This window comes from Pungitius pungitius, chromosome 21 (assembly GCF_949316345.1).
Source record: "Pungitius pungitius chromosome 21, fPunPun2.1, whole genome shotgun sequence".
Taxonomy (NCBI): domain Eukaryota; kingdom Metazoa; phylum Chordata; class Actinopteri; order Perciformes; family Gasterosteidae; genus Pungitius; species Pungitius pungitius.
The window spans coordinates 4,909,744-4,937,128 of record NC_084920.1 but is presented as its reverse complement, the minus strand read 5'-3'; the positions used below and the strand labels follow the sequence as shown (position 1 = coordinate 4,937,128).

At 48.8% G+C, this 27,385-nt stretch overlaps 1 protein-coding gene across 12 annotated transcripts; it reads left to right on the top strand.

The window, feature by feature from the left end:
• On the top strand, window positions 1-26,908 carry tcf7l2 (transcription factor 7 like 2). 12 transcript variants are annotated; one of them, XM_062559922.1, is made up of 12 exons: window positions 15-258; window positions 10,844-10,976; window positions 12,845-12,947; window positions 14,529-14,615; window positions 18,487-18,609; window positions 18,716-18,878; window positions 19,048-19,155; window positions 19,690-19,738; window positions 20,449-20,499; window positions 21,390-21,462; window positions 22,676-22,736; window positions 24,626-24,762. In XM_062559922.1, the coding sequence occupies exons 1-11, from the start codon at window positions 118-120 to the stop codon at window positions 22,716-22,718; spliced, it is 1,074 nt and encodes a 357-aa protein (XP_062415906.1). In that variant the 5' UTR covers window positions 15-117; the 3' UTR covers window positions 22,719-22,736; window positions 24,626-24,762. The 12 variants fall into 12 exon arrangements, with proteins under 12 accessions (XP_062415896.1, XP_062415895.1, XP_062415901.1 ...); XM_062559912.1 differs by lacking the exons at window positions 21,390-21,462; window positions 22,676-22,736 and adding an exon at window positions 22,071-22,143 and having other exon boundaries at window positions 1-258; window positions 18,472-18,609; window positions 19,048-19,156; window positions 19,676-19,738; window positions 24,626-26,908; XM_062559911.1 differs by lacking the exon at window positions 22,676-22,736 and having other exon boundaries at window positions 1-258; window positions 18,472-18,609; window positions 19,048-19,156; window positions 19,676-19,738; window positions 24,626-26,908.
• The last annotated feature ends 477 nt before the right edge of the window (window positions 26,909-27,385 follow it).

Sequence of the window (27,385 nt, the reverse complement as noted above, 5' to 3'; positions counted from 1 at the left end):
AAGCGTAAAAATAGTTTTTTTAATACGACCAGAATAAGAGGCTCTCCGTGCGGCCGCTCCTCTCGGCGGAGGTCACGGAGCGCGGGGGAAGCCGGATGAGATGATTGTAGAAAAGGGATGGATGCTGATTTTGGAGCCGGACTCTGTAGGATACGCAAAGCCAGGGTGAAAAAGAGAAAGAGCGGAGCGACGCTTCGGGTTTACAGAGGAGTGAAGAAGATGACGCGTCGTCTGCTTAATTCTTCCAGGCGGTTACCGGTAGGAATTTCTTTTGCTTCCCATCTTCCAGACACAGAGAGAGCTTTATATTTATTAAACCGTTTTATCCCGCAATCACTTTCCCGCCAAGCAAATTTGGAACGACATCATTATGTAGGAAAAGGTGCTTTCGAGCCGCGCATTGTGACATGTCTGATGACGGCTCGGAGGATCGCGCCGAGAGCCGCCGCGCTTGACAGTCTGCACCCGGCGTGGAGATGCGTTTGGGGTGGGGGGGGGGGGCGTGTGGGGGGGGGGGGCGGCGATGGAGGCTGCCTGTGTGGTGCTGATGGAGGCTGCCTGTGCGGTGCCGATGGAGGCTGCCTGTGCGGTGCTGATGGAGGCTGAGGCTGCCTGTGTGGTGCTGATGGAGGCTGCCTGTGCGGTGCTGATGGAGGCTGAGGCTGCCTGTGTGGTGCTGATGGAGGCTGCCTGATGGAGGCTGCCTGTGTGGTGCTGATGGAGGCTGCCTGATGGAGGCTGCCTGTGCGGTGCTGATGGAGGCTGCCTGTGCGGTGCTGATGGAGGCTGCCTGTGCGGTGCTGATGGAGGCTGCATGTGCGGTGCTGACGGAGGCTGCATGTGTGGTGCTGACGGAGGCTGCCTGTGCGGTCCGAGTCTCGTGTAAAAATGGAACGCCAGCGACGTTCCAGACAAAAGGTGAAAGGCAAAAATCTTCTCGTGTGGAAAAAAAAGAACGAAATAGTATGAAGGAGAATGAATCTGTTATTCTTCATCTAAAAGGAAAAAAAAGGGGGATCTTCGTTGAAATTTTGTCTTCCGTCATCAAAATTCTTTGTTATATTTTTATTTTAATCCTTAAAATAAAAAAGGACCCTAAAATTACTCGTCGATATATATATTTTTTATATTCCTCTCCTTTCTTTCCTGAGGCACCCGCTGTTCGTGCACCATGAAATCTTGCTTCATTAAAAGTGTATTAATCTTGTCCCGTCTCATGGGAGGAACCTTAAGACGATGTTGTGTCTTTTTCTTTAAATTGTTGAAGGAAAAAAAAAAAAAATCTTCCAGATTTGGTCCCTGTCAGTCAGAAATAATTGTGTGCTTAATCTTGTCCCTGATGGATGACTCGGAGTTCAGCAATGGGCCAGCTCCAATGACAAATACAATATTAATATTCATTAACTGCTTTGACAATGCTAATTTTGATGCAGTAGTAAAGGGCCTTCCAAAGTTAGCGGCCAAAGCATCAGAGCTGAGCAAGGTGGCAAGATAATTTGTGCTGCTTTACTGAGCTGAAGGCTTTTAAAGTCTTAAGCAGGAGGGGGAGAGGAAGAAAAAAAAGGCAAGGTACCACAAACAAAATAAAAGAGAAAGGGAAAAAGTTCAGACGCATTGGAAACCGGGACTGTGGAAGTAATACGATCAAGCGACGGCTACGAAAATTTGACACCTCCGATGCTGCATCTTTGAACAAATCTTTTTTTTTCTTCTTTTTTTTTTAAATTTTTTTAACAAAAACTCGCAACAAAAGGGGAGCACAACATGGTAAGTCAGCACACTCTTGATAATCTTTTTCGTTGTTGTTGTTGTTTAATCTGTTTTGATCTTTTCAATTATCGCTATTTGAAGATCAATAGTGGTGTTTTTTTTTCTCCTCTGCTGCGGTTTGAAAGGCTCACAGCGGTGCTTTTGCCGGATGGGTCGGATCACGGCTTTAAGAGCGGGCTTCCTTCTCGTCGAGCCACCAGTTGGCCGGCTTGAATTTCTTTTATTTTATTTTACTGTCGCCAGCTCGCGGGGTTCGTGATCACTTATCGGTGCGTGTTTGTTTGTTTGCTTGTTTCTGAGCCGTCGTCGGTCCCGTTTTTGTGGGTCTGCTTTGACTTCACGGGGCTCCTCTTCGCCCTCCGCAGCCGTCCGAGGAGAGCTCAGAAGCCGCGGTTCTTTTTTTTATTGTCCGGCTGCTTTTTTTTCTTCTTTTTTGCTCTTTCTTTCTCCCTTGCATCCTTTGCAAAAGTGGCGTCCACCCGTCAGGCAGGACGCGCGTGGCGACGTCGCCGCGACAGCACACACGCCCTCTGCCCCGGATCGGAATGCTTTCTCTAGCCGCTCTCTCTCTCTCTCTCTCTCTCTCTTTTCTTTTTTTTTCCGGCCCGTCCGTTTGTGATTTTTCTCCCTTTTTTGCGTTTAATTCGGTGTGACTCGCGGTGAATGGAGCGTGGGCCGGTTTTTTGGAGAGGGGGGGGGGGGGGGGGGATTAATGACACGACCAGAGACACCCCGCCGCTTGAGTTTAGCCAAGTTTTAATGGCAACTCTCGTATTAGACGGCAGCGCAGTAGCTGTATTTCTGCCCGCCGAATGGAAGCCTCTCTCTTTCGCTGCCTCTTCTCTGTTGTTCTTTTAACTTATCAAAGAAAGAAAGATGGACACAAAAGAGCTTATTAGAGGCAGAGGGGTGGTAGGGTGGTGTGTGTGTGTGGGGGGGGGGGGGAGGGGGGGTGTGAAGACGGGGCGAAGGGGAGAGAGAGGAGAGCAGCCTAAGTGTGCGTTTGAATGGGGGGGCTGCGAGAGAGCCGGCGTCCGGCCGGCCCGGCTCCGGCCACCGGTGGTCCCGCTCGCCTCCGGTACCCGGATGGGGAAAGGGGGGGGAGAAAGCTAGGAGGGGGGGGGGCGCCGCGCCGCCCGTCCCAAGTCCCCCGGTCCTCCTCCTCCGGGGGCCGCTCTCTTATCGGCTTAACCCATCGGGGCGTTAGCGAGAGCGCTGCCGTAGACGAGGTGCTGCCCCCCAGTGGATTAGTGGCTGACATGGTGGTGGGAGTCTGCTTGGAGTCTGTGCAGCAGCACGAGTGCCAGCATGCTTGTTTTAACCAGGAACCGAGCAGCATCCCAAATACAGCTCTTTTAAATGGTAAGACTTTTCAACATTTTAATTGCAGCCGTGCTTTATTTCCCCGTGCTTGTTTGGCTTTAAATATTATGCTCCGATTGTGTTTGTTCGTGGATATTTTTCTGGGCTTTGTTTGGCAATTTATAACACTTATGTTGCTAAGTGACAGATTGACAATTTGGATAATGAAAGGCAGTGTTTGATTGCTTTGTCTTGACAGCCTGACAGCGGGGTATTATTCTAAGACATCAAACTAAATAGTATTATTTATTGTATTGTAAAACACAATTATATTAAATCTAATCAACCTGTACCATTATTTATATTGAAGCAGTTTTAAAGATTATATGTTGTATTCAAGGAATTTATTTTTGTATCAGCGGTTTCTGTGCTTTATTTGACATGAATAAATCAGGGTTTATGCTTTTTTGTAGATTACGTCTAAAATCATTTACCATCTGTAATTATTTGTGAAATCAGATTTTTTTGAAAATAACAGAATTATACCGTAAATGCTACAGTACAGAGTAACAAAACACAACCAGGACTCTGAAACTGAAGGCATTTTATCCTGCATTGTTAAAATGTAACTGTGAAAATGATTCATTTGCAAAGGTCACAGGCCGTTCCGTTTCCTTGTTTCCTAAAACTTTTTGTTCCTCCTTTTTTCCTTTTCTTTTTTTCCCTTCCTCCCTGCATTGCACACTTTTTGGTCTCGTTGCGAACGAGAGTGTTCTTTTTTTTTTTTATCTCTCCCCGCCGCGCTCTCTCGTGTCGTGGCGTTGACGCCATTGTCGCCGGGTGATTGGGAGCTGTCCATCACGCGCTGGCGAACTGGCAGTTTACTTAAGAAAGTGCACGTGGGACAAAAGGAGGGTGGCAGGAGCGTGGCAGGCCGGCTGAATGGAGGCAGGGCGGGCAATTAGCCGCCGCCTTGTCGGGGGGCTCTTTTACTTGTCAAGCTGGAGCCGCGACGCCATTGTCCGAGCTGTGTAAGGGACATTCCCGCCGCTTTGTTTTGGGTCTGAGGGCCTTTCGGGACTGCCTGCTGCAGGCCATGGGGAAGAGCCATAGGGGAAGGAGCGGGGTGCCCCCCCACCCCCCCAACCCCCCCTGAGCGAGTGCGGGAGAAAAAGGGAAAAAAAAGAACGAACGGCGCGTTGAGAGAAAAGTTTTGCATTTTAAAAAGCTGGAAAACGAGTTTTTTTGTAATTTCTTAATATCGTATCTTAATTTCATTTGTTGAGTTATTTTTTATTTGGTGTTTTTCTTTTTGCAATAACCTCCATCAAATTAGATAATAAACGTATTTAAAATGCTACAGAGCTTTGATGGTAATATTTTTTTTTCTATAAATATTTAATTTGTCATGGTAATTAGTCGGATTTGGGTTGTTAGAGGTTGTAAAAGGTAATAAACGGATGACACATGTTGTTAATTATAGAAAGCAAAAAAATAAAATCCTCCCAACGTTTAAAAACAGTTTATTTCGTTGGAAAGATTTTTATTTGTGACAAAATGTACGTTGCTGTGAAAAATACAATTTCTTCTTTATTTTCTGATCCTTTCTGTAGCATCTAGACAATATTTCCCTAATATTTAAACTATAAATGTGTTCAGTCAGCCATCACATTACTTTTTTTACTGACCCACATTTTTTTTCAGGCAACACGTTTATTCCTCTAAAGTCACGGATCCAAACGGGTTGCGTTTGATGGAATCTCCATAATGCACCTGGTCTCTGTGCGCTCTGACGTCAAGCTGATCTCTGGAAAACTCTCGGCGCTTCTTGTAAAGAAAAGTCTCGACCACGCGAGGCTCCTCGTTTGACTCGAGTTCTGAGAAGAATAATGGATCTTAAAGGCAAAGGAGTTTTGCGGAAAGGAAGAGAGCGGGGTGAAGAGGGCAGTCGGGGGGGGCGGCTGGGTGGGGGCTCGAGGCCTCGTTCACATGAGCCTTGAATAGAGACAGAGTCGAGGGATCGGGGTGTGTGGGGGTGGGGGGTGTAAAAGATTGTCCTCCACTCTGAGGTATTGTTTAGAAAAAGGGGGAGAGGGGGGGGGGGGCATTGCGAAAGAAAGGTGCCATGTCCCACGTTGGAAAGTGAGCATGAAGAAGGGACTGTCAGCGTCACACGGATAAAGTGACTGTCGGCCACACTTTGCTCAGCCTGTCCCTGCCCCCCCCCCCCCCCCCCCCACACACTTTGTGGATGTTGTTGTGTCTTGTTCCCCTTCTATCTCTCTCTCCTCTTTGTCTCCGTCTCTCCCGACTCGCTCGTCTTCACCTCGTAGCGAAGCTTTTTCAAAGCTGCCAGTTCGTCTCTGGGCATCCTGCAGGCACAGCGGAGCCCACACGCACTCTGAGAGACACACACACACACACACACACACACACACACACACACACACACACACCAGCAGGGATTTGAGTAATAACTGTTTTTTTTGTGTTTGTGAGTAATTGATTTCTTCTGTGAGTATTGCTGGTGGGACGGATGCTGCAGTGCTGAAGCTCACAGTATTTGTTCCTTCTCTCCTCGTGCTTCCTGTAACCGGCATCAAAACTTTCTCTGAGAAGAAGAGGAGACGACAGAGGTGCAGGGGGGGTGGGGGGGGGGGGTGTCGTGGTTACTGTGTGTTTAGGAAAGCTTTAGGCCTCAGTCCTGGAACCTTCTAGAGATGTTTAGCAGTCACTGATGTCCAAAGCTAAGGGGAGCGTGTTCAGCAAACCACTGCACCATGGGGGGGGGGGTTAAACATCTGTGCACACACGCCGCACATGCCACGAGGATGGAGGAAACGGACAAAGGAGGAGAAGTGGAGGAGAGAGGCGTCCGAGAGAAGCATGGTTCTCCCCCGTAGAGAGGGAAGCTGTGTGTGTGAGGGGAGGGGGGGTGGAGGTGGGAGGAGAGGAGACGGGGCCGGTGGTGGGGGGGGGGGGGGGGGCGCGAAAGGGTCATGTACCCGCGGGATGGAGCTTTAGCCTGGCCGGAGGAGACGGGGGCCGGGGGCAGGAGTCCAGGGCCCCCGAGGGGCTCTCCCTCCTCCTCCAGCAGGTGGGCCGCTGGCTCCTCGATCTGAGCAGGTGGGTGAGTAACGGGGGAGAGCTGCCCTCCTTCCTCACTCTCCCTCTCCCACCACTGAAGGCTTTTAGCATTATTTTGACAGGTAGCTGTGGTTGTTGTTGTTGTTGATAGTGGGTTGGAGTTGCTTAGCCTTATGGATTTAAACAGCTCAGACCAGTGATTGATGCTCCACAGGCTTAGTGATTGACAACCACTTTTAAAAAAAAGAATCTCCATAAATGTTAATCTTTAACCTAAATAATACATGTTCTTTAATTTAAAAAAGTTTTTAGAGACAAGAGGAATATCATTTATTTGACTAAACATCATTTGATCAGGCTCATGTCTTAACCATGAAATATAAAATGAGATTTCAATAACCTCCCCCATTAACATCCCTTTGTTAATGTTGCCATGCGATTCTAATTCTTAATTGCCGGGCTTTCAACTGAAATTCTGAGGGACTGATTGCATTTCAAAAGGCAGACTTCAGTCTGGCTCTTAACGCCGCGGCGACACGACACATCACCTCTCAGAGAAGCCCCTTTAGCTCAGGTACGAGGGCTTCGAGAGGCTGTTTACATGGAGGGGGCTTTAACGCGAGGCGATTTGCCTTTACACAACACACAGCGGTTCCCACCTAACGGCACTTCACAGATGAGCTATCCTCTTATTTGTCTGCGACGTGTCGGGACACGTTTCCCTTCTTTCGGCGATTCTATTTGATGCGCCGACTATCAAAGATGGGAAGCGGGGGGGAAAAAATAAATGGCGACGAACGACTTGGAGAAGCAAATGGGGGGGGGGGAGAAGGGGAGCAGAGGCTCCGGCCCACATGGTATTTTTTGTTCAGAGGCTGTGATCAAGCAGTCGGCGCGTCACCGCAGCAAAGTGAATAGATTAACTTTTAAATATCCCGTGGTCTCGGGAGCCCCCCCCCTCGCCCTCGGAGACGCGAGAAAACTGATCAACACCTCCGTGTCGGGTTCTTAATATGGTGGAGAGTTCTTCCTCTCTCCAGTGATTAAACAGAAAATATCATTTCTCAAATGTAGCGGGTCTATTTTTAATCAGCGTGGTACGCTTTGATACACCTTTAGCATTTTGTATTATAAGAAAGTATTTCGCTTCGAGGTTGACTGAGTGCTACCGGGGCTTGTGTGTTTGTGTGTGTGTGTGTTGTGTGTCAGATTGTCGCACAGATGACCCTCAGTGCCGCGTACCGGGCTCAAGGCTTTTTTTTTTTCCCCTGCTTGCTTTGGAATCCCGGAGGCCCCCCGAGAGGGCCCCGCGATCCATCACGGCCTCCCCAGCCGACCTCACTACAGCTCATTAGCGCCCCCCCCCCCCACCCCCCCCCCTTCCCCCCTCCCCGGCAACGCAAGCTGTTGTGACAACTCATCATATCATGACATAAAGCAGAGAGACAGAGGCTTGACCCCCCCACCCCTCCCTCCCTCCCTCCCTCCTCCCGCCTGGCCACTCTTCGAGGTCATCACCTTCACACCGAGGACTCAAATTGGCCCTGCGAGGTGCCACCGGGGCGGAAATGCAAGGCCAACAGCTTTCCCGTCCGACCTCCACCTCTCCTTCTCCCTGCCTTTGTCTCACTCTGTCCTGCTGTCACTTTCTCACCCTCTCTGCCCCCCCCCACCCTCCTCCCGCCCCCTCCATTCCATCTCTTTCCCCAGAGGGCCGGCATTCATTCGTCTACTTTTCACACGGTGGCGCAACAGCGCTGGTCGCATGCGATCAACGGGTTGTTTGAGAATCGAGGTGCTTGGTGCAGAGTGCAGAGCGTGGAGACGAAGACACAGTCAGGCGTGTGAGCGTTTTTTGAGCTTCACAGCTGGAAATAGAAGAAGAATGGAGCAGAATAAATAGAGCCATGGCAATATCAATATCATAACCAGAGGCGGGCGAACCACTGCTTCTGTTGTGCCGTGTCTGCTGTGCTTTTGTGCCGCCTGTGCTTCACAGCGTTGGCCTTAACTCTGCAGCAGTGTGTGTGTGTGTGTGTGTGTGTGTGTGTGTGTGTGTGTGTGTGTGTGTGTGTGTCCTGACCAGCAAGGAGTCAATGTGTCCTCATTGATGCTCGTCCCAGAGTGTGCTTTTTAAATGCTCTCTGCAGGGTCTCTCCGAGGCTGGAGAACTGGAGCGCTTGTTTCGTTTGTCTTCTGCTATTTTTGTTTAGATTGTAATGACGGAGGTGGACCGGGAAGGATGCGAGTCACCGGGGAGGTGCGGGCGGGGTGGGGGGCAGGAAGTGTTCTTTCTTTTCCCCTGGCCTTTGTGGAGCTGAGAGAGCGAAGCCTCCCACGTTGCCTGCTTTTGTTTTTCTCGGGCCCTCTCCGGGCACACGGCGGCCCTGCCAGAGGTGCCCCCCCCCCGGTGCCGCCTTGACCTCTGCAGCCGCCGCGTGTGCGATGATCGCAACGTATGTCGAGTGCGATTGACTGATGGCTTCCCCCTTTTAGGAGAAGGAGACACCTAAAGGAAAGTAAAAGGGAAGGAAGGAAGGAAAGAAGGGAAGAGTATTTCCTTTTTTTGGAGACGAGCACTATACCACAAGTGACTATGACATAAACGGTGCGGCTTCTAGGGGGGACCCCCCCCCCCACCGACATCCTCTGTGTAGATGTGGACCCAGTGGAGGGGCAGTTTGGGCCGTCTTCTCAAAGGCCACAAAAGGACTCATTTAAATGGCCACTATTCAGCTTTTCAGCGCCGAGAGATGAAGAATCGACAACATTCTTTCACATCATTACCCGGGGGGGGGGGGGAGTAGGGGGTCGGGGGGCAGGGGTAAGAGGAACGGAGGCCGAGGCCATCTTCTCGCGCTCAGCTGCATCTGGCAGCTGTCATTCCCCCCTTATCCAGATAGTGTTTTTTTCTGCTGTTTATTCCTTTTCATCCCACTATTCTAGATGTGCAGATCAGATCAGGAGCCCCTACGCAACGAGGAGCGCCTCGGTTTGTGTGTTCTGTTTTTAACGAATCCCACTCCACCTACCGCCCCCTTCCACCCCCCTACACACACAAACACATATACCCCCCCCTCCCTCCCAACCCCTCTCGTCTCGCGTCTCTTCTCCATAGCCTTTTCAGCTCAGGGCTGTGAATGAGTCCCTGGAGTCCCGCTGCCTCCCTGGAGTTCTGCTGGGGTTCATTAATCTTTCATTGGGGACCATGGCAATAGGAATGCCCCCCCACCCCCTCTCATTCTCCACTCCCCCACCACTGCCACTGCAGAATAGAAGTCTGGATGCCGGGCCTTACGCAGCATGCAGATGGACAGCTTTAACGGCCCGGTGTAGTGGGAGCATGCAGCGGGTCGTACGAGGCCACGTTAACCCTCGATGGGGAGTTCTGCTCACATCCGTCTGCTTTGGGGCCCACAGCTTTGCATTCGTATTGTCAGTATTGCGCCGGGGTAGTGAGCGTCATTTGTATGTATGCGCCCACCACCCCCCCTTGCCAACATCTAGTCCCATTAATGTTTTTCAAAGTCTCTTTGGAAATGTGCCACAGTGGAGCGCTTTTTTTAATTTATTTTTCCTGTCTTGTTCTTCTTTCTTGCATGGGTTAAAGTCGCTAATGAGGGTGTGTGCTGCCCCCCCCCCCCCCGCCCCCCACACACACACAGACAAGCAGCTCAGCTCCTCTCCCCCTGAACATATCATCCATGTTATGATAAGCCTGATTAGTGCTGCTTCTTTGGCTGCTGAGGGCAGGACGAGGATGTGGGTAAAGAGGCGAGAGCAGCCTCCTCCAGCAGCCTAATCTACAGCCCCCGCTCTAATCTGGTTATCTGCTGGTCGGGGTGGGGGGGGGGGGGGGGGGGGGGGCGCGCGTGTGTGTATTAGTGTCTGCCTCAGCCCGGGCCGATGAGAGGGGCTGAGCTCCGGTTAACGCACGGGGCCCCACGGCAGCAGCAACCCCCCCCCCCCCTAAAGCTACACTGTAATCTTTGGGTAATTGAAAAAAAAGGGGGCCTGCACCACTTAGAGCACAAAGAGAAGATTACATAGCTAAAACTAATTTGCCAAAAATGCAGAAATGGATTTTCGGGGGGCCCCCCCAGCTCTCTCTCTCTCCGAACCCCTCTTATTACAATACAGCCCAGACCCTCCGTGAACCGGGCCCCGGGGGTAATAGATGATGGAGGGGGAGCGAGGGAGAGGGGAGAGGCGGGCGGAGCAGGGGGGTGGAGGGCCGACGCTGCTAATGACTGTGGGTTTAGACGCGCTGCCTCGGTTCTTGTGGTTTACAGATGATCGATGATACTCGACTACAGCCGCGGCTAAAAGTGCCTCATCACGCTTCAGACCCAAATGGGAACTGGCAAACCCCCCCCCCCCCCCCCCCCTCCCCAACCCTCTTAGGTAGTGTTACAGAATCCCAGGGTGACACCGCAGACAGGGTTTCTCTTTTTTTTAATTACCAACCACACTATTTTCACTGTGGCTTGGCGGTTTAGCACCTTGGGGGGGGAGGGAAGGGGAAGAGGGGGGGGGGCATAAATCGGACGGCTCTTTTTTCGAGAGCTTTCAGGCCAAGAGTTGCAGTTCTGTAGCAGGCGCCTACAGCCCTTTAACCCCCCCCCCCCAACTCAAATATTAACACGCCTGCCTCTTCTTCTCTCCCTCTCTCTCTCTCTCTCAGTCTAATAAGGTTCCAGTGGTACAGCACCCTCACCATGTGCACCCTCTCACACCTCTGATCACCTACAGCAATGAGCACTTCACACCGGGGAACCCCCCACCTCACCTACAGTCAGACGTGGACCCCAAAACAGGTACTTGTTTCCGTCTGTGTGTTTTGTGACTGCGTGGTGGTTTAAAGATGGTGAAACACGATATAAGGGCGCTGCAGTGTTTGCACCGGTGCGTGTGTGAATGTTTTATTGCACCCCGGCGCCGTGGTTCTCGTATACGGGACTTTGTTTGTCTCCATGGCGTCCGTCTGTGGGCGCAAAACAATATTCAGGGTCAGCAAATGTTTCCATTTAAAGCTATTCTATACATTCAGTACTAGAAAAAAATAAATCAATATGTTACGCTTTTTGATTTGCTTATTTAAGGGCCTCATAAAGACAGCTGGGGCCGCGATGCAGGTGAGACGTGGGTCACAGCCGGCTCAAGCGCCTCTTGTTGACAATCATCTGTTGCCGGGTGGATTTGGTTACGACCCAAATTAACGCCGTTCGGCTTCAGCAGGAAAGCGGCCTCAAGGTCGAGTGCAAGAAGCCGGACGGGGGCTCGTAAACTAGCGCGTAAAAAAAAAAAACACGGAACCCAGCGACCCCAACTGGGACGTCTGGAGGCCGCAGCTCAGACCCCCAAAAGCAGAGTTGGAGGCTCCTCACATCCGAACCCCAGAGTTCATGCGGCACTCTGCTCGGAAGCACTCCTGGTCCGCCTTTTAGCGGTCAGATTCTGCCCCCCCCCCCCTCCGCACGCGCCTCCCACAGCCATTAAGCACACGTTTCAAGGCAATTCCACCAAGCCCTTCATTTTTGTCAGCCAACTCTTTCAGCTCGGTGCGTTTTCAGTGCGAGGCATAATTTCGTTCTCTTCCGTGGTCTCTGGTGGATTCATTCAGTCAATGTTTTAGGTAATAATGTTCCCTTATTATGATGGTCCTTACAAAGGGGAAATAATGTGCCAGCTGCTGTTTAATGTAGTGCTTAATAGGGCTGTTTAATTGGGCTCAGTGTTTAATTCATTAATGAGCTGTATTAGGTCTTCAGCGCTGGGTGGTGATGGGATAATGCTTAAAAGGCTTTTCCTTTTTAATGTAATTTGCTTTTGTTACAGCGGGGCTCCAAGAAAATAACATATCTGGGTAGACAAAAAAAAAAAAGATTCCCCCTTTAAAAGTATGTTCCTGGATCAGCTGCAGACTTCGGGTGTAACCACCAGCAGCGGCCAAGTCCTGAGCCATAAAGATCGACCTGTTCTGCTACTTCGACTGGTCCAAACATCTGCAGCAACAGCTGCGCGTGGACGGTTTAAAGTTAGAGAACAGACCAAAGTCTGTCCCATGTTCAACCGGAGTATTTCAAATCCGGCTCGGGACAAACGGAGCCAATACTGTGTCGAAATGATCAACTTAACAGAAGGTGGTTAAATTACTCCAGATCCTCAGCTCATAATATAATATCTAACCTAATATTTGCTTTTACATGCATAATATCGGGTAGAACCCAAATCCATCCAGTGAGTCAATGACGATCCTCTGATCCCACAGAAGGCTTTAATTACTTTTTGTTTTTGTTAACTTCTAAACCAGGCTTTTGTATTCTTTTATAATGAATCTTCCGTATCAGTAGACAAATGTGACAAGAAGGATGGTGTTGGTATTCTCTCCTCACCTCTGCGCATCTTCCAACGCATTGTGCCGCCGCCTCAGAGGCCTTTGATCAGGAAGTGTGATTTAGCACCGTGCGCATGCAGGCAACAAGCCCCTCTTCCTCCTCCTCATCCTCCCACCAGCACCCCCCCCCCCCCCCGCCGTGTGATGTGTGTACCCCGCTCGGATGTGAAACTCTCGACAAAGGGGGTTGAATCCGGCGCCGACAAAGATTCGGTTGTCTCTCTGTCATCATCTTGTCTGTCCACCTCCTCCGCCCTTTTTAAGCCTGTCATCCTCCCTCTTCCACAGGAATCCCGAGGCCTCCACATCCTCCAGATATATCTCCTTATTACCCGCTGTCGCCCGGCGCCGTCGGCCAGATCCCCCACCCGCTAGGATGGCTAGTACCACAGTAAGCGAATCCTTTTTTGAACTCTTTCCGCTGCGTTTTCTTGAGTTGAGTCACTAAAAATGGCCACCGACACCCACCCGTGTTGACTTTTTCCCCACACACCAGAGATGGGGACTCAAGTTTGAGACTCGGACTCGAGTGCGACTCGAGTCGCACACACGCGTGACTTCCGACTCGACTCGGACTCGAGCTCTGGGACTCGTGAACAATGTTTCATTTTAGGAAAAATCTGATGAGCTCGCTATACCGCTCCCTCCGTTACCTGCCTACGTAACACGTACATCGACATCTATTGCTGGCTGCGCGCGCGCGGCCACACACGAGAAAGACAGCAGCCGCTGCTGGGTGGCGCTGACGGGGGGGGGCTGGGGCTGAGGGTCCGACCGACGGTTCGCTGACGTCGGGACGTATGCGTTTACTCTGCGATCTCCTTAAACTGTCTCTGCTCTGCTCACTGAAGCAAAACAATACGTGGACAAGAGCAGCGAGTGTTGTCACCTACTGCTGCTAACACATCCCGTCAGACCAGGCTTATTTATTTATATCCGTTAATGAACTTTTCTCCTCTTGTTACCCTGGTAACCGCTGTCATTAGAAGGTTGCGTCGATTCTTACTGTGAAAATCTACGTACTTCCGGTTTAGCGGCTACGCTTCGTATTTTCATTTTATGGGAAAAACCACAAAAAAACATTAAGTAAAGAGTAAAGGAGGAGTAAAACGTTGTTGGTATGTTTTTTTTTTTACGGTAAAAGGGACGTTGATAAGAGATGGGGACTCGAGTTTGAGACTCGGACTCGAGTGCGACTCGAGTCGCACACACGCGTGACTTCAGACTCGACTCGGACTCGAGCTTTGGGACTCGTGAGCATCTCTGCCACACACGCACGCGCTCCTCTGGGTTCCCTCGCCGGGCCCTCAACTCTGCCACTTTGGGGCAAATACTATTTTGCATGTCTCTGTATGGTCCAATTAGAGTAATGAACCGTGATTGCCCCGTATTTTACCCACAATCCCACACGGGGGCTCTCCCCTGGTAACTCTTGTCAACACTTGTTAACGTGACAAAAGGCTACAAATTAAGCTCTGTTAATTTAATGTTTTCTCACCGCGATCTAAATACCGAGAGAGGCCCCCGAGCGGAGCCGCGGCCGCCCTTTGATTTGCCGCACTTTATTTTGGTATAAATTTACATTCATTATTGTTTGTCTTTGGATGTGTAGACCTCAATTAACGTGATGGCTCCATTAAAGAGACCCGCGCTTCGTCTTTAATTATCACAACAAAACACCTAGTTCCAGCTCGGGGAGGAACGAGGGCCCCGCTCTGTCGACACCGAGCGAAGGGTTATGAAATTTAATTAGCCACCGCTATCAAGATTTGTGGCATTCAAATTGTTCAGAGTTTTCCTCCCTTTGATCTGCGCTCTGCAATCCCCTAGATTTTTGTCCTGATCAAATGAGAATAAAGAGCCCCACGGTTGAGGAAAGGAGAGAGACACAGGGGGGGCTTTAACTTCTCCTCTTCCATCAACCTTGTTCCTTTACCTTTTTTGCCTTTCTTCTTTTCATCCCCCTTCACAGGCAAGGTCAACCTGTTTATCCAATCACAACAGGGGGCTTCAGACACCCTTACCCAACTGCGCTCACTGTCAACGCATCCATGTCAAGGTGAGTTGAGACCTAGGAGCTAGACGCACTCTCACACACACACACACTTTCTCACCTACACACTTGGTTGTGTGTGTGTGTTTGTGTTGGCTGTGAGGGCAATGCACAAGCAACGCACACGCACCCCCCCCCCCCTCCCCCCCTCCCCCACGTCAAGCAGAAACTTCTCGCACTCCACATGGCTCCCTGTTCAAAAGGCCGATTCTCTAGTGTGGGACTCCAGCTAGCGTGCTCAAATATTAATTGCATTTATCATTTTCTAATGAGGCCCCTGAAGTACATTTACCCCCACTGCATGTCAGGCAGCTCTGAAATGAGCAGGGGCAGGTCCACGCTGTGAGTCTGAGCAGCCAGACAGATAAACAAACACAGGCCACACTTTGATGGGGGGGCGAGATGATACAAGCTGAGGCCTGACGCTTCGGTCCAGCCCATTAGGGTCCAACTCAAGTGCTGCTGTGGACATTTTCGTGCACCCACGGGGGGGGTTATGTGTGTGTGTGTGTGTGTGTTTGTTGACATCTTGTATACATGTGTGAGTATCTCAGCTGGTGTTAATCTGCTTACTGTTCCCTTGAGGGATGCATGTCCTCTATATTGTGTGGTAAGCAAAAATAAGTCATTTTAGATTACTTAAAGCGCTAAAAAGCAGAAATCAGAAAAAACAAACACACTCCGCTTCCCTCTCCCCCCGTACTCCTCCTCCTCCTCCTCCTCCTCCTCTTCTTCTCTACCCGCCCTTGCAGCAGGGGACTGTCAGCCGGGCTGTTTTTAGAGACTAGGGACGAGGCCAAGCTTGAGTTTAATTACAGCCTGATTGGAAAAAGCAGGTCCTGAGGGTGGCGTGTTTAGACCTCTGAGACGTTAATGGATCATGTAGGTGCCGGGAGGGAGGAGGCTGGGGGGACATTTGCTTTAAAGCACAGCCGTGAGAATAAGGGACGGTTGAGGTTGACAGACAGTTTGGCTTTTAGCTGTTAAACAGTCCCATCAGTCACTCAAATGTTAAAAATGTAATCGTATCAAATGTTACATTTGACATCATCCTGGAGGTTGGAGTCTGGACTACAGTCGCCCCTTCCCAGTCCTCCCAGTATCAGGTGCAAAGGGTTTGTCCAGACATTGGCATCTGGCAGCGGTACCCAGACAACCTGGGCTTTAAGTGGCTGCTAATTTGGTCCCTTAATGACAGCCTCTACATTGGGATCATCTTATTTCCAGCGGAGCTAATTGAATCTACTGGCTGGGGTGTGTGGGAGGGGACTGGCCATGGGGAAGAACTAATGCCCTGTGATGAGGCCCCTAATTGAATTAGTATAACTGAATAGAGGGAGGGCTCTGTGAGCTCTCTGGAGAATGGGAGGGTTTAACACATCTCCATTCCAAAAAAATAGTCTGTCTTGGAGAGAACAGAGTAAATAAATCAATTTGTTGACTAAATCTTGAAAGAAATCCGTCTTAATTGTGTCAGCAAAATGGCAGCATCCTTTCATACGTAGCCTTCAGGCGGTCGGATCTGTTCAAAGAACGGACTAGGCTGCTGTGATAGCTCCAACGATTTGTAAGGAGCGGGCTGACTGGACCAAAATCGCAGAGAAAATCCACCCTGGCCTTGTTCTCTTGTCGGGAGCAAGTTCTTCCAGCGCTGCTTCCCTATCAGTTCCCCCGTGCCGTAGCTCGAAAACGGCATTAAAATGCAGCTAAGGAAACTCGCGGTCCTGCAATGAGCAACTTACATCTATCTGCTGTTAAAAAATGCATTATTTTAGGACTCGGGGGAGGGGGGGGGGCAAGTAGAGAGTAGGAGACAGTCAGCGGAGCAAATGAAAGACGTTATTTCAATAATGGGTTCGGAGCCCGTGCAGGTCCCCTGTACTCTGTGTGAGTGTGTGTGTGTGTGTGACAGGTAGGAGGAAGTGGAGGCCCCCTTTGGCCCTCATGCTGAAGCCTGCCCTTTGATATGTTCCCCCATCGTCGTGCTCCCCCCCTCTCTTCTCCTTGGTAACAGGAGAAACGCGCCGTTCGGATCATTATACATTAAACAGTCAGGGGGAAGGGGGGGGCGGGGGGGGGCTACCGCTTCGCATTGGCAATTAAATGGCACTGGCTGACACTGGCCATGCTGCTCCAGTGCCCCCCCCTCTCCTCCCTCCAACACCGCCAGCCATTCTCACCTTTTAGATTGAGACGTAGGAGCCGCAGGGTTAGGGTGGGTGGACGGGTGGGGGTCTCTGCTGCGTCTCCTCCTCCGTTTGGGTTAAATTGGTCCAAGGCGCTGCTTGCTGCTGATGAGCCGGGGCGATGGTGCTGATGATGATGATGATGATGATGATGATGAGGAGGAGGACGATGCCCCCGCGCTTCAAAGGGCCCGGGCGTCATGTTTAAACCATAACCTGGGACCATGCAGTGGCAGCAGCAGCAGCAGGAGGAGGGGAAGGGGAGGGACCCGCGGAGGTGGTGAGGGGACAGGGAGGAATGGAGAAGAAGAGAAGAGAAGCTAAAGAAATATATATATATATATAGAACTTGGAACAGAGGAAATTTTAACAAGTGCGCAGAGAGAGAGGGGGAGGGGGGGGGGGGTGAACGGGGAACCAGAGGAGAATGCGGCGGCCCCTAATGATGGGCGATGTGCAGCCACTGCTGCCGAGCTCCCCATCAGCGGATGACATGGCACAAACACCAATGTGTCGGCGATGAGGGGAGGAGAGGGGAAAGGGAGAAAAAGAGGGAAAGAGTTTGAGGGGGGAGCGCACTGGCACTCCCCTGAGATGGCCTCCAACAGAAAGTAGTTGTTCCTGGCGAGTTTATCCTCATCATTATATTCTGGCTCGGAGCCATGCAGCCAGACACTGGCAGATAATGAGCTGCTTGGGAAAAAAAGAAAGGAATTATTGCGCTTTTTTTTCTTTTTTTTTTTCTCCCGTCTCCTTCATCCTCCTCTCTTCTTAAATGTGTGTGTGCGTGTGTGTGAGTGTGTGGTCACGTGGAGCCGCGGCGTAAACACACACATGCAGATAAGACACGTACACATTGAGATCGTCTGACACAAATGATTAATGTCGGCCTCATGGCGGCTCCGGCCAGCGAAAACGATTTCACAAATAAGGGGTTTCTGGCCTAGATGGAGACGATGAAAGGACGATAGGAGCGCGGAGGGATGAAGATAAAGACGTGTGTGCTGCTGACAATGCGGAACTGGCAGAAAAAGCACGTTTTAATTCTAGTTTTCATTATTCCTTGATATCACATAAAACCCAGCGCGTTCGTATCAGCTCCGAAATGCTAAAAAATGCCCTTTTCTCAAATATACAAATGACTTGGAGTTGGGCAGTTTGCATTTATGGAGGGAATTCAAAATCTTCTTGGGAAACCCAAGCGACCGCAGGCATCTGTGGTTTTGGATGGCACTGATACGTTCAGCCTGCACAGTTTCTCCTTTAATACCCTCGAGCTAACTAGGACATTTAAAAAAAAATAAAAAATAAAATAAAGGGGCACTCGGCTCAAGTGTCTTTCAAGAGATTTATCATTGCCACACAATGTAGCGATCATGCTTCCCTGTTGTTTTTCACTCAATGTTTTGGTGGTGGTTTGTCGTAACTTGCTGTTATACTTTTGGAATCCTGTGCTCAATTTTAAATGATGTGACATGTGACACTGAGTAGTAGAATCCATCCGAACTGTTTTTTGTACATCGAAGCTAAAAGCCATTTTTATAAGATTGAATTGAATTATTTTTTTTTAACATGTCGCCAAAAGAGGGAAATTTAATTTAGCCCCTTTTTAGTCCTGTGTATACATGTGTTCCATCTCCTCATTTCACCCGTGTCCATTCTGACCATTTACACAGTTTTCTGTCCTCCAGGTTTTCCCCACACATGGTGCCCCCTCACCACAGTTTGCACACCACGGGCATCCCGCACCCGGCCATCGTCACGCCCAACGTCAAGCAGGAATCCTCCCACAGCGACATCTCTCTCAACAGCTCGTGAGTAGACCCCCCCCCCCCCCCCCCCCCTCTCCCGAGCACGCTCTCCCACCGGCGGCTTTCACTCCGCTCACCTCCGCCTCCACCTCCTCTGCCCGCTCCACAGGAAACAGTCGGACGCTAAAAAGGAGGAGGAGAAGAAGAAGCAGGTGCACATAAAGAAGCCCCTGAATGCCTTCATGCTCTACATGAAGGAGATGCGGGCCAAGGTGGTGGCCGAGTGCACGCTGAAGGAGAGCGCCGCCATCAACCAGATCCTGGGCCGGCGGGTAAGAAGCCAACACTGTAACCTCCATCCGTCCGGCTCATGTCATCCTGAACGCCTGAAATTCGAGGGCCATTTTGGTCCGATTTGCAGTTTGCTTCATTTACATTTAACTCGTTGTGAAAAGTCTCTGTTTTTTGTTTTTTTTGGGGTCTGGTCTCTCATGCTAACAGTGGCACGCCCTATCGCGGGAGGAGCAGGCCAAGTACTACGAGCTAGCCAGGAAGGAGCGACAGCTCCACATGCAGCTGTACCCGGGCTGGTCAGCACGAGACAACTATGTAAGTTTTTAAGTTTACAAGTCGTAACGGGCCGCTCTTTTCTTTTACCCCTTTCGCCAGGTGACATGATCAGGATGAGTCTTTTTATTCTGAGAGCTTAGGCCACCTGCTTATGATAAAGAAGGAATAGTCCGAGCATGGACTTGTTTCCATGAAGCCTCGCAAACTCTGTTCTGACATTTTAAGTGTTCAGATTCCCATCAATTTGGTCCAGTTTTGACAAAAGTCTTCCACGGGCTCAGAGAGGCTCATCTTGTTGTCTACATGTTCACAGGGCAGAGGAAAATAAGACAAAAGATTACACACACACAAAAAAAAAGAGCAGAGGAGAGAGGGGAGGGATCATTGTGAACTGGCCCGCAGTGGCTGTTACAAACCGGAGGGCAGAAACAAAAGAGAAATAATGAATAAATAAGTAAACACAAAGAAGAGGCCTATTCTCTGTTTCATGTTTTGGGCATTCTGCAATATAATAACTAAGGTTCCTGTCTGTGTCTATTTTTTCTTTCTATTTTTTTGGCGGCTAACCAACAGGGGAAAAGGAAGAAGAGAAAAAGGGAAAAGCAGCAAGCAGAGAGCAATGGTAAGTGAGCTGCAATTATCTCCCATATTAGAAGAGCCCCATCACGCGGCAGGCAGATGTGACATCTTGCAAGATAAAAGTCAAGCTAGTTTTTTTTGGTGTGTTATTGTGCCTGGCTTTATTTTTTTGTATATCTTTCTTTGTGTAGTTATGCTTCCCAATGCAATATTTAAATGATAAGAGTTGCTTGTAATACCCCTTACCCCTACCCCTCCTCCCCCTTTTTTCCCTAGCCATCCCCAGCTAATAACAACTGAATATGCATGACCCCCCAGCCCCCCCCCCCCCCCTCCTCTTGACATGCCCTCCCTCCCCACTTTGCCCCTTAGCGTGTTCTGGTATTGTGATATGTATGTTTTGAGAACGTGAAGTTGAAGCATCGTGAGAGCCATTAACTTTGCTCGTGTTGTGTGCGTGGCCCCGTTTGGTAATGCCTGTGTCTGCAGTGTGTGTGTGTGTGTGTGTGTGTGTGCGCTTGCTGGGCTGCCCTTTGCTTGCCTTTTGCATGCTCTAATATCAACATGAGAGAAATCCCTTACATCTTACAATTAAGGAGGTTTGCTTATTCAATGATTTGTCCATTTTTATTCTTTTGATTCATATTCTTCTGATCATACTGTGAGGAGCTGTGGCGACTTGTTATGTATTTTTGCGCTCGTTTGGTGACGGATTTCTTCTTGAAGGCCTCTCTATCTGTTCTTTTTTTTCAGAACACAGAGAATATTTTCCAAACCCTTGCCTTTCACTCCCTCCGATTACAGGTGCTAATGTCATTTTGAGTATTAAATCACTAACTTGTTTTTTATTTCTTCTTCTTTTTTATTGATTGTATATTTATTTAGAAATTGATGTGCAATATTAGGCAGGTAAAAAAAAAAAAAATCAAAATATGCTCTTTCGCTTGTTTGCTGTTTCCTTTTCTTAAAATATGGCTATTGTTTTTTTTAACTCCAGCTAGATTATATTTCATTTCTTTAACCTCCATTTACTCGTATGGCTCATTAGTCTTGAGCGTTTTGGCACAATCACTATGCAGCAAGCTCGAGGAGGTCATTGTATTAAGTTAAATTAGCATTGTGACCGTAAACCTCCTTAATCTGTCCGCCTCACTAGTCACAGTTTCCCATAGGCCAGTATGCGTTTTGTAACTCCTCCCCCCTTTTTTAAAACCTCCTCGTTTTTCCTTTTTTTTTTTAACAGCGACTGCTGCCTAGTTCTGGTAAATAATCCATACCTGCGTGGCCCCGTTTGTTAAAACCTGCAGCTTTTCACGCCAGTCAGAATCTAGATTACTAAAAGCAATTGTTTCTTCATGAATGTCCTGATTATATCTTTGCATGCATTTTTATTTGACTAATGTCTGAAACACACTAATTGTGTTCAGCCCTGTCTTTAAAGGCACACTTTGAGAATGGCTTAACGGGTGTGTTTATTGGGGGCGTGGGGGGGGGGTGTGGGGGAGGGATTTCTTGCACAATGAGCCAAGCTTCATAGATTCACTGTTACTTGTTTTTCTTCCCTCTTTATTTCTCTCCTCCTTATGATTTCTGTTCCTTATTGTTTTTTTTGTTTTTTTGTTTTTTTTGGTTATTCTCTGCTGGCTTCCACCCCCCCCCCCCCTCCTCCCCGCCTTTCCCTGTTGCGGCATCAGACCTGAGCGCTCCTAAGAAGTGTCGAGCGCGCTTTGGGCTCGATCAACAGAATAACTGGTGTGGCCCGTGCAGGTGTGTATGGTCTGTGCTTGCACTGGCCGGGGCCAGGTGAGGGCTGTGTCGCGTCACACTGGGACTTCCTCCTTCGCTCTTTGCTGCTGCCCGCCTTCTTCCTCCTCTTCTCTCCTCCCTCCCTCTTGTCTGTCCTGCCAGGCTATCGCCATCTCTCAGCTTCCTCCAGCCACGCCCTGCCGGTCTATCTCTAGGTTGCCACTATTTTGATTTTTGATTTTTTTTTCACCTCCTGAATGGGTTGAAGGGATGTTAATAGCAGCATACGCTAGAATGTTTGTATGGATGGCGTCCGTGCGCATGTGTCCATGGATGAAGTTGTCTGGGGATACATGGGGGTTTCATTGCAGGATGTACAGTACAATAAGCTCCACTGACATTGGTCAGGAATCCTAAACTGGCAGGTCGGGGCTTGGAGGATCTAGCCTGATGGCTTGTTCATTATGGAGGACATCCCAGTGTTTCCAGCCTAAACCTAAGCCCTGGCTACATGTTTTTGTCTGTGTAATGACGTGTCCATTTTTGTTTTTTCTTTCTTTTTTTTCCTTTTGTTATTTGTCTCTCTGTGTGTGTGTGTGTGTGTTTGTGTCTACCTCTTTGGCTAACAGATGCAAATACCCCAAAGAAGTGTCGTGCCTTGTTCGGGCTTGACCAGCTGAGTTTATGGTGCAAACCATGCAGGTATAACTGCTGTAGTGCCAATGGGAGGAAGACACCCACTATGAGCAGCTTCTTCTCCTTCATTACTTGCTCAGATATCCCTCTCAAATCACGTTTCCATCGTTGTGGCAACAGATGGCAAACTCCTCCGCTCCTCTTCCTTAATGAGGAGCTTCCTGCTATAAATTCCCTCACAGCAATTTTTCCTCATTCAACTCGGTTCAAGCCCAGTGGCAGAAAATGGATTTCTATGTAAGATAATTGTAGAATAGTTTTGCGAACAAATCTGGCTGTAAACGGAATGCTTGATTCGGAGTAACAAATTCGGACTTGCGGGTGAAATCCATTTTCTCTCCGTTCAGGGGATAATCTCCTCTCATCTTAACTGTCGTGTATGTTCTAATTGGCGTCCTTTGAATAACAATGTAATGCTTACAAATTTAGCCCTGCTTTCTCTGAGGCCCTGCTCAGTGACACTCTTTTCTGTGCCCTCTTCCTCCTCCTTCTCCCACCTCTTCTTCCTCCAAACTCCTCTTCAATAACCCTTACTTAGTCCCTACCTGTTGTCTTTCTGTTCTGACACAAGCAGTCTTTGAATTGGGAATATTTTCATGGTAGGTATTTGTTTCTGCTAAGTAACACCCTTCTCTGTGTCCGGCCTGCACCACGAACCCCGCCCCCACTTCTCTCCACCCCCCCCCCCCACTCCCCCACTCCCCCACTCCTCCCCCACGCATCGCAACATTCTGTTTGTCTCCGCCGCCACACCTTTCACGTTGTTCTTAGCCGATTTTAAGTCTAGTTTGAAGGCCGAATTTCCCCAAATACTTGAGACTATATTAAATTGTTTGTTGAAAATAAGCAACCGCCACACTCCCTTATTTAATTAACTGACATTAAAATGATCACATTATTCCTTCAAACCATAATGGCAGATCGCGAGGTCGGGGGGTGCTGGTGGAAAGCGCGATATTCCCGTCTTTAGTTGAGTAGCCGAGAGGTTGGAAGTTCTCTCTGGGCTCCGTTTCCTAAAAGATGCATCTGGTGTAATTTCCCCCCAGACGTAAAAATCAATAACATACACGGGCACATATTATCAATCGATATGTCTGTTAAAAAATGGATATTAGCTCATTTGTTGCGGTTTGACAGACAGTTATTCAGAGCAAGACGTCTGCGCAGTGGCAGACGAGGCCTTATCGCGGCCGGTTTTCGACCACCCGGCACCACGGCATCGAGACCCCCCCACCCACCCCCCTCCCCCCCCACGCCTCAATAGACTTTGTGTTCTCCATTGTCTGGTGTTGCCGAGCGCATCAGAAACGCATGCTTGTCTTTCATCCCACGCATGCAATCAAGGTTTTGTGAGCCCTTTTCGTTGTGATTTGTCGTCGCATCTCTTGATTCTCATTCATTCAGTAGTCGGCTCTCTTTGTCCACGTAAAACCCCCCCCCCCCCCCTCTCAGAATTAAATAAGTTTGATTTGACAACCTTAATCAAACATTAGCCCAGCTTCATATGTTTCAAAGGCCCTAGGATCTCATTCATTTTTAAGCAGCGTGGTCCTCCTTCTACCTGCTCTCTGTCCCTGCGAGTCTTACATACTAAGCAAGCCTCTGCGGGCCTTCGGGGCGTCCTCGTGATAGAACCCAGAGAGCCGGGGGAGGGGTCACTGCCGAGGTCAGGGTAAAGACGAGGTGGGCAGAGATTCCCCCCATAACCAAATCTGTGCGGCAGAGTCACCGCAGACAAATGCAACAATCCCGTCTCCCCTCCCTCCCTCCCTCCCTCCCTCCCTCCACCTCCCATGCTTGCTCGCCGCTGTTCAACGGGCCTGGCCCCGGGACTCAGCAGGCGGGGGGGAGGGTCCCGACCTCAGGCAGGAATGCAAACATGATGCCTTGACCCCCCCTCGCGCACACTCTTGTGTCTGTGGGGCAGACGCGGCGTAGTGTGGATCTCGTTGACTTTTTTTGCCTCGCCTCCAAACCCCGTTCCCTCAGGAGGAGAGAGGGAGAGAGAGAGAGAGAGAGAGAGAGAGAGTAGGGCCAGATAGAGACGGGCCCGAGCCGGGCTGATCCCCAGCTGTAGGCCGAGGTTCCACCCGGAGAGCGCCGGCCGCCACGACGTCTCCCTCTTCCCTTCATCGCCATCATCCTCGCCATCTCCTCCCGTCTGTGCTTTTCACTTCCCGGCTGCTCCACCCGTGGTCTCTCCTTCGTGTCTGTCCCGTCTGAACGGTTTAGTGTTTGGAAAAATGACTCGTCACTTCTTTCCAACTGTGTTCTTAGCACGAGCCGCTTCAGTGCACCTGCGAAATCTGTTGTGTAAAAAAAAAAAAAACAGCTTCGGATACACATTTTTCTCTAAATTAAAAAAAGAAAGAAAACGGCGCAGAGGTGCATTTAAGTGGGCGGCGTTGCTAAGAGGGCGACGCGGTTTGAAGGCGCGATGCTTAACGATGTTCTCTTTCTCTCGCCTTGTCCCCTCCCCCCCCCACAGGAGAAAAAAAAAGTGCATTCGCTACATCCAAGGTGAAGGCAGCTGTGCCAGTCCTCCCTCTACGGACGGAAGCTTACTAGACTCCCCCCCCTCCTCCCCCTCCTCAGCGGTTCCCTCCCCCTCCCCAAAAGAGTCCAAACCTCAGACTGAACAAATGCAACCTCTCTCACTGACTATGAAACCGGCCCACCAGCCACTCCACCACCCGCACCTCCGGGCCGGGCCCCCACCGCCATCTTTGGTTCAGCTGGAAAACTCTGCTGCAGCAAGGAAAACGCCCGGCGCCTCCTCCCACAACGGGGCGCCGCGGCACGCCGACGTCTCGTCCTCGCGGCAGCCGGGCTCTTCTTCTTCTTCTTCGGCGGCGTCCTCCGCGGCCCGGGCCTCGGCGGCGCTGCGTCACTCCCACTCGCTCCTCTCCTCCGCGGCCCCCCAGCCTCTGTCGCTAGTGACCAAGTCTATAGAATAGTCTGCCCTATTCTTCTCTCCTCTTTTCTGTCTTTTCTGCAGACGCACACACACACACACACACACACTCTCAAAGCTTTCTAGGCCCTCTCTCTGCTATCTTTCACTTGCTGTCGGTTCATTTCTCTCTTTTATGTTTCCGTGCCACGAGGCTTTGAAATTAAGTTTTTGTTTTATTAAAGTTCATTGGTCAATATTTGATCATTATCGAAAGAAAAAAAAATCAAATTATTATAACTAAATGATACAATGAGCTGTAGTATAGCTTTGTGAATCTGCCAAAATTTGTATGGTTTTTTTTTTGTAGTGTTAAAAACAGTGCAAACAGAACAATGATCTAGTTCCACTTCAACGTGTTTAAAAGACGGATATAAAAAGGTAGGCTAGATTATTCAATGAGCCCTTTTCTTCAAAGAGTTGGTTCTCCTTCTTTATTTGTATTAAATACGAGCTTGCGAACCAATCATTTGACACCTGTTCAAACTCTAGGAGGGCACGAGGCGAGCAGCGACGACTCTAATTGTGATGTTACTTGTTCTTGTTTAAATGTACAGAATAATGGGGAGGGGGGATTACTGTGTTAAATATGCATTCTTCCACTGCGTTGTCTTTTTTCGTTGTTGTTTACCTTTGGGGTGGAGTCGGGCGAGTTGGGTGGGCTTGAGGGGAGGTTCGGGGTGGGAGGGTTATTAAATTCAAAAATGTCACAACGCTAGGACCAGTAGTATTTATTGCTTTAGAGATTGCTTGTTGTATCTTGTATGTGTCTCTTTTTGACTTTTTTGTTTCTTAATACATTGTACAAATATTATTTTTTTTTTTCCTCAAGGTAAGCGACTTATATATGAATGATCCATTTTTACAAGGAGGTTTTAAAAGGCAAATCTTTTGTTATTGATTTCTTTCCTCGCTGAAAACCTGGATTCCACTCAGTGTATTGTGTAGAACTCATGAACAGAAGTATGCACAACTTCATTTCAAGAAATGCGTCTATAAGCCATTTTACAAAAAGAAGAAAAGAAAACTTGAAACGAGACAGTGGGTACCGTGTCTTCAGTAGTTGGAAAAGTGTCTAAAGCCCTTCTTTTTTATCGCACAGTCGCATCGCTGGCTGTTGATTCGTGTACAGATTTTTTCCGTGCCAAATTTGTGATAATTTCCTCTGCCCCTCTAAAACCACGCTGTAGGGATCCTTCTTTTGTCGGGTTTTTTTTTTTTCTCCATCATTTTTAATTTCGATTCCATTCTTTGCTGTGACGTTACATAGATTGCTATGTATGTAGTATAAATGTTGCTATAACAAATGTGTTTGGTAGCAATTTGTCAAATATTAAAATTTAAACTTAATAAAAAAGCGGACATCAAACTGTATAAAACCCACAAGGGCCAAATTATGTATATTAGGAAGTTCATAAAAAAACTTATTAAATACAAAAAAATACACAAACTGCCACTTTTAAGTACACTACTACATATAGGTAGATAGAAAAAATAGGCATGTTGATGTTGCAAGAGGCTGTAAAAAAAGCTACAAGAGAATCATCCACTCGGTGCCATTGTAGTTGACATGACGCGACTGTAATCTGTCGATTTCTTCTCTGGTTTATTAAGATGCTAATGATAAATAGTTTGAATGTTTCCTTAACGGCTGTGATGTTCCTGTTCTATTTTATGCTCTTATCTTTTTGTTTGTTTGTTTCTCCTGTTATTTTAAATGGTTCCAAAACCATGTTTTTTTGTAATGAATAAATGTTTATGCTGTACAGTCTCTGTAGCATGCAGTTCTGTATTAATAAAAGCAACTTAGTATGTGCACATTTTGCGTCCTCCTTTTCTTTGCAAATTCACCCGTTAAGTAGCTCTTATTCAGCTGCAGTGAGCTCTCGGCATTTCTTAACTGAGAAAGTAATTCAAACACCTCGAATCACTAGTGTCGCAGAGAATCGTACCTTTATAATTAGACATCGTAAACACTTTGTGCAGTAAATGAAGCCATCAGGTTGCATTGAATGCAATTAGCTTCAACTCGATTTCAATCCAGCCGATAAACAAAGGCGACGTTATCGTAGCAACAGCTGATTTCCATTCAAAGAGACGGAGGAACCTTTTCGAGCAGTTGGGGCTGAGGTTCGCACTGCTTTGTATTCGCACACGTGCAAAGTGAACAACGCGCATTCTGAAGTGAAAGTGCACCTGACAGCCGGTTGAACACCCAGGATTTCCGTTTCAGATCAAGTGTTTTTTTTTTTTCGCCCTGAAAGAGCAGAGCTCTGCAAGTGATATTTTATTGGT